This window comes from Octodon degus, unplaced genomic scaffold (genome assembly GCF_000260255.1).
Source record: "Octodon degus isolate 3935 unplaced genomic scaffold, OctDeg1.0 scaffold00361, whole genome shotgun sequence".
Classification (NCBI taxonomy): domain Eukaryota; kingdom Metazoa; phylum Chordata; class Mammalia; order Rodentia; family Octodontidae; genus Octodon; species Octodon degus.
In genome coordinates, this window is record NW_004524937.1 from 888,213 (window position 1) to 895,112 (window position 6,900).

General features: G+C 42.2%; 1 protein-coding gene across 1 annotated transcript in view; it reads left to right on the plus strand.

The window, feature by feature from the left end:
• Nucleotides 1–6,900, plus strand: part of Efhb (EF-hand domain family member B) — a 67,617-nt gene that overhangs the window by 30,368 nt on the left and 30,349 nt on the right. Inside the window, exon 6 of the mRNA XM_004648213.2 lies at nt 2,450–2,579. Within this exon, the coding sequence (XP_004648270.2) occupies nt 2,450–2,579 (130 nt within the window). The remainder of the gene's footprint in view (nt 1–2,449; nt 2,580–6,900) is intronic.

Here is a 6,900-nt window from a genome sequence, read left to right on the forward strand (position 1 = left end):
ATTTTATTTATTTATTTATTTACTTATTTATTTATTTATTTATTTTTGGAACTGGGGATTGAACTCAGGCCCTTGCACTTGCCAGGGAAGTGCTTATTCTACAGAGCTATCTGCCTGGCCCCTTTGAGGCTCTTTTATATCTCTGTTTTAATTCTTTAATTTTTTTCCGCAAAACATGTTGTGGTTTTGATAAACACTGAGTTGGATCTGTTTACTGCTTTGAATAGTATGAACATTCTTGTAGTCCATGAGCGGGGAAATCTTCCCATTCCTGCCTTTTCAACTTCTTTCTTCACTGTCTTACAGTTTTCAGTATAAAGGTTGTCTTAGCTACTTTCTCATACAGCTCAGCATTTGTAGAGGTTTCAGTCCGTAGTCAGATGGCTCCACCGCAGAGTGGTGTAGCAGAGGGGCACTACAAGGAGAGATAGCTCATGGTGGACAGCAGGCAGGCAAGCAGTGGAGTATGACAGAAGCAGCAGGAGTAGCAACAGCAACAGCTGTGTTCTGTCCCTTACATTCTACCTAGGCTATGCCCTTAGGTGGGTAGCCTGTCCAGGGAGGGCCTTCCCATTTCCACATCCAGAACTACATCAGACCAAACAGTGGACTAACTTAGTAGTCATACACCCTTGATCCTAGCACTACACACTCTAGATTCAACTACTTCTGAAAAGCCTCACCTATGACCATAGGGATATCTAGATACAAACCAGCTCCACAGTGTTTTACCTTCTATGTTAAATTTATTCTTAAGATCGAGTTGTAGTGGTACAAATCTGTAGTCCCAGCCACTCAAGAGACTGAGCTAGGAGGATTGCTTAAGTCCAAGAGCTTGAGTGAATGTAATAAGACCATATCTCAAAGAAACCACACAAGACATATGTAGGGGATGGGGGATAGCTCAGTGGTCTAAGTGCTGCCTGGCAAGTGCAAACACTCAGGTTCAATCCCTGATACTGTATACTGTGCTGCCCCCAAAACCCCATGTGTGTCGTGCTGGCCACTGAAAGCAGGAATGGGTGGGGCTTACCAGTAACCCCAGCACTAGGGAGGCTGAGATAGAAGGATCACTATAAGTTTGTACTCTGTGAAAAATAAAACAAACCCTTAATTGGTTGCTATTTTTTTTTTCTTTTTTTGTATTTTAGGGAAGGGTCTACAGGGTGTTCAGGGTCTCACTACTGCATCAGACTTGTAGTGATCTGCCTATTTACAGCCTCCCAAGAGCTGGGATTATAGGCACGTGCAACCACGCCCAGTCTCAATTGCCATCTCAGCATGCCCCGTGCTTTAGTACACTGAGCTTTTTGGCTGGCCCTTGGTTCCTATTTTTTTTTTGGTGGGGGGGAACCGGGGATTGAACTCAGGCCCTTGCGCTTGCCAGGGAAGCGCTTATTCTACTGAGCCATCTCCCCAGCCCCTCCTTGGTTGCTATTTTAAATGGGGTTGTTTTGTTTTCTGTCTTTGCACTGAGCTATGTCCCCGGTTCTCTTTGATTCTGAGACAAGGCTTCTTTCACTGAGTTACCCAGGCTGAGCTTAACATCAAGATCTTTCTGCTTCAGCTTCCCATTGTATAGGATTAGTTCCCTTCCTTTCTTTCCTTCCTTCCTTCCTTGCTTCCTTCCTTCTTTCCTTCCTTTCACAAGATAATATTTTTATAGCTAAATGATGAGATTTTTTTGAGGCAGGATCTTGTAAAATAGCTCATATTGGCCTCAAACTTGTGATCCTCCTGCCTTAGTCTCCTGAGTGCTGAGATTATAGGTGTGTACCATAATGCTTCACTTAGCATATTTTTATATGTTGATTTTGTATTCTGCACCTTTACTCAATTCTTTTATTGGTTCTAATAAGTGTTTTTGTGGAGTCTTCCTCCTTCCAAATATTTAACACAAGTAACTCATGTGTAGCATTCCACCAGTCTCCCAGCTCATGTGGGGAATGCTGTGGTCAGTAGCCAGATCTTCCCAGTTCCCTGCACTGTTATGACTTTATTTATTTATTTATTTTTAAATTTATGTATTTGGTACAGGGTATCACTAAATCATCCCAGTTCTCTGCAGTTATGACTTTATTTATTTTTAAATTTATGTATTTGGTACAGGGTACCACTACACAGCTTGGACTTGAAGTGATCATCCTGTTTTCAGCCCCCCCCCCCCCCCGCCCCGTGCTAGGATTACAGGCATGCCCCTTTAAACCCGAACTTAATCTCCAGCTCAGCGTGCCCCAGAAGCTGGGCCGGCCTAGATTGGGATGCCGGGGATTGAACCCCGGTCCCTACACTTGCCTAAGCAGGTGCTTAGTCCTCTGAGCTAGCTCACCAGCCCTAGGACTTCATTCTTTGTTTCTCTCTTATTTTTAGTATCAAAGACAACATGATGTGCTTCTTGCCAAGAAAGGGTATTCCATTGCTCATTTAAAAAATCTCCTTCCTCTCACAGGAGAAGCAAAGAACCGAAAGTATAACCCATCGAGTTTCCATCGGTTTGATTTATTTGGAGTCCCCACACCGCATTTTAATGATGGAAAAGCTGTGGCAAAAAGCTTGCATTGGCTCCATGAACTACAAATGTAAGTTTAGTTAGACTGTGCCTAGGACTCAGAGTTAGATCTTGGACATTTGGAAAGATGTTCATTGTTCATTTTTTTTTGGAGAATTACTGACATAATTCAAACATAAAATTAGAAAAATTTTCTTCCACTTCTGATATGTATTCTGTCCAATTCCTCCCACAGTAGACATGACACCAGTTTTTGTTTGTACCATTCTGAAATTTAGGAACTTACAGATCAATATAAATGCATGTATACATGTATATTTATTTATTTTTTATGTTTATTTTATTTTGTCTTTTTGAGATAGGGTTTCAATATGCAGTTCAGGCTGGCCATGGACTCCCTTGGTAGCCCAGGTTGGCTTTGAACTCACAGTAATCTTCCTGCGTCATCCTCCTGCCTCAGCCTCCTGAGGCATGAGCCACCATGCCCGGCAGCTTGTGTTACTTTGTATACCTGAGACAACAAACACATATTTTGTGTTCATAAAAATTCCTTGTCATGATTAAAAAATAAGGTTGTAAATAATGCAGTGATATAGTGGGTTCAATGTAAAAATTAGTGTTCTTCCCCCAAGGTATGCCCATGTCCCAATTCTTAGAATCTGTGAATGATACCTTAGATGGAAAAAGGATTTTGTGTATGTAATTAAGGATACTAAGATAAGAGAGATCATCCTGGATTATTATCTGAGTGGATTACTCTGGTACCTGGATCACCATACACAGAAATGATAAATTCCCTTAGAATGTGGGAGGGAAATTTGAGGCAAAAGAAAAGACGTCAGGAACAGGTGATGAAGAGAGATCCAGAAACTGGAGTACTGTGGCTATAAACTAAGAACACAGAGTAATGCCAGTAGTGACCAGGCCCTGGAAAAAGAAAGGGAAGGATTCTCTTCTAGAGCGTTTGGAAGAAATGAGGGCTTGCTTACACCTTGATTTCATTCTTCTGGTCTCCAGAACTGTGAGAATACATTTCAGTTGCCTTAGCAAGCTTAAGATACTTTGTTACTGCAACCACAGGGAACCCATACACCAGGCCTACATTCCTTCTTTCCTTTTCTCCCTCCATCCCTTTTTTCCTTCCTACTTCTTCTGTCTGTGGTACTGGAATCTAACTCATTGCCTTTGCCCTGAGCTATTTGTATCCCTAGCCCTTTTTATATTTTATTTTGGTTCAGAGTTTCAGTTATCAAGTTGCCCAGGCTTGGCTCAAATTTGTGATTCATCTGCCTCAGCCTCCCCTAGTACTAGGATTACAGGCCTGTGTCACCAGGTCTGCTTCAGCCCTGCAGTCTATCTTTCAGTAGTAGATGGTGGTTGTTCTGCCTGTTGACATCTAGGCTTTCATAACCTCACGTATTAGTCACTTTCCCCATCACTGGTACAAAATGCCTGACACCCTCAACCCGAAGGAGCAGAGGTTTAACTTCACTTATGGTTTCAGGGGTTTTCGTGCATGTTTGAGGCTCCCAGGCAGGATGTCAGGGTGGCATGGCAGAGCCAAGCTGCTGAGTTCCTGGTGGCCAGAAAGCAGAGCAGCAGAAGTGCCTGAGAAGAGGAGGCCAGGGCTCAGACTTGGTACCGATGGTCATGTCTCTATGACTCACACAGATGCACCCAGAGGTGTGCTTTAAAATCCCCTGGGTGGCCAGGTGTGCTGGTGCACATCTATAACCCTAGAACTCAGGGGGCTGAGGCAGGAGAATTGCCTTGAGTTTGAGGTGAGGCTGGACTACATATTGATTCAAAGCCACCCTGAACTAGAGTGAGACCCTGTTTCCAAGAACAGCTGGGTGTGGTGGTGCAAGCCTAAGTGTTCCAGCACGTGGGAGGTGGAGGCAGGATGATTACTGAGTTGGAAGCCAGCCTGGGCTACATAAATGAATTCATGGCCATCCTGCACTACATAGTGAGACCCTGTCTCAAAAACAAAACGAAACAAAGCCCAAGCAGACAACCAAGCTCCAACCAGCCCCTCAGTTTCCTGAGCCAATCAAGCTGACATGATTAAACTTAACAAGCATGGTAGTTCTTTAGAATATCTTAAGAGCAAAGTCTTCCTATTATTACCAAGGACATATTTAGTAATGCTTTGGGGTAGTTATAGAAAAGCACACCAAGGGTGGGGCATATAGCTCTGCAGCACAAACACGTGCCTGGCAAGCACAAAGTCTTGAGTTCAACTTCTGGTACCAAAAACAAAAAGAGAGAGAAACACGCTGATTTATACATGCAGGCAATATGCAGGGTGTGTTTCCCTCTTATTTGTCTCTATCCTCTTGGGAACATTATTCATGGAATACTATTTTATTCGATCATACTTTTTGTACTTTCAAACTTCATAGGAATATTGTTATAAGTAATAAAGAAATTCTTAGTTCCTTTGACTCATCAGATTTAAAAGAATTCAGTACTTTATCAGTGCAAATTTTGTTATAAAGTCACACAAGTTTTTTATGTTTTAAAGCATCTTTTTTTTTTTTTATTTAGTACAGGGTCTATAGGGTCTCACTATGTACATAGGACTCGTAGTGATCCTCCTGTTTACAGCCTCCCAAGTGCTGGGATTACAGGCGTGCGACACCATGAGGCATCTATTTTTATATGCACTATTTAATGTAAAATTGGTATACTCTCAACTTGTAAGGGATATATTTCTTTTTTAAAATAAAAGAACTTGATTTATTTAATGTTATTGATATACTTTTTATTTTAAAGAGAATACAAAATAGTAATAAAAAATTAGAATTGATACAGAATTTCACTAAGTAAAATAACGGATGGGCCGAGGAGATGGCTCAGTAGAATAAGCACTTCCCTGGCAAGCACAAGGGCCTGCGTTCAATCCCCGGTTCTGAGAAAAAAAATAAAATAAAATAAAATAACGGAAATTCGACAGTGTTTGTTGTATTACATAGTGTCTTCAATTTAGTAGTTCAGATTACCAGATAAGAGGTGTATTTCCCTGTGAAGAGTATGTGCTAGTGAGATTCGGGGTATGTGGTACTACATCAGTTCCCTGATGGGAGTTAGCATAGCTCTCAGGGTGACTGGACGGATTTGCTGAAGACAGAAGCCATCCTGGCTGTGAGTGGCCCCACCCACAGGTGGATGGGATAAAAGGAAAGCCCATTCCTGCTCTTGCTACTGTCTACCTATCTTTTGTTTTTTATTTTGTATTTTTAGGGAAGTGTCTACAGGGTGTTCGGGGTCTCACTACTAGATCAGACTGGTAGTGATCCACCTGTTCACAGCCTCCCAACAGCTGGGCTTATAGGCGAGCACCACCACGCCCAGTCTCAGTTGCTGTTTTAGCTTGCGCTGGGGGCAGGGCCAGCACAGCAGGCCCGGGGATCAAACCCCAGTCCCTGTACCTGCTTGCAGTTACTTTAATCTGCTGAGCTCTTTGGCTGGCCCTCATCTACCTGTCTTGCTGTGGGCTGCTTCTCCTCTGTCATGCTGTCTTGCCTCAGAGCCAGTGGACTAGAGACTGAAATCTCTACAAACTGCAAGCTAAAATAAACCTTCCTCCTTTCATTTCTAGGTGTCCGGTATAGTGCTCCAGCAAGGAGAAAAGTAACCAAGACAAAATATTAAACAATTCTTTCCATGTGTTTTCGTTTTCCTTCACATTTTCTGAGTCAAAAAAAAAAAAAAAAAAAAGGTATATAGGTAAAGTCTAAAGTCAGTGAAAGTTTAAAGACTATAATTTGAGCAAATGGCGTTGACAATCTAATAATCAGCTGCAAATCAGGTGTGGTGGCAAACCCAGGATTCCACCACTATAACCTCAGCACTTGGGAGGCTGAAGCAGGAGGATTATCTAGAGTTAGAGGTTAGCCTGGACCGCATAGTGAGTTCAAGGCCAGCCTGCGTTACATAGTAAGACCCTGTCTCAAAAACTAAAAATAAATAAATGAACCAAATAAAAATCCATTGTAGATTAAAAAAAAAAAAAATCAGTTGTAGAGCCAGGTGCCTGAGATCGCAACCTTTGGGAGCCTGAGGCAGTATGACCACAAGTTCAAAGTCAACCGACATACATAGTAAATTCAAGAATAGTGTGGACTACATAGCAACTACATAGCGAGACTATCTCAAAAACGAAATTAAAAATTAAATCAGCTCCAAGGGGTATAGTTTAAAAATACAGGGATGATACAAGTAAGGACCATAAGGCACAGAATCAACCCTTTCCTTCCTTTCTCTCTTTCTTTCATTCATTCATTCGTTCTTTCTTTCAAGACTGGTTTTGCTTTATAGTCCAGGCTGGCCTTGAACTCTCAGATGCTCTGCCTGGCTCAGCCTCCCAAGTGCCGAAAAAGCCCCAC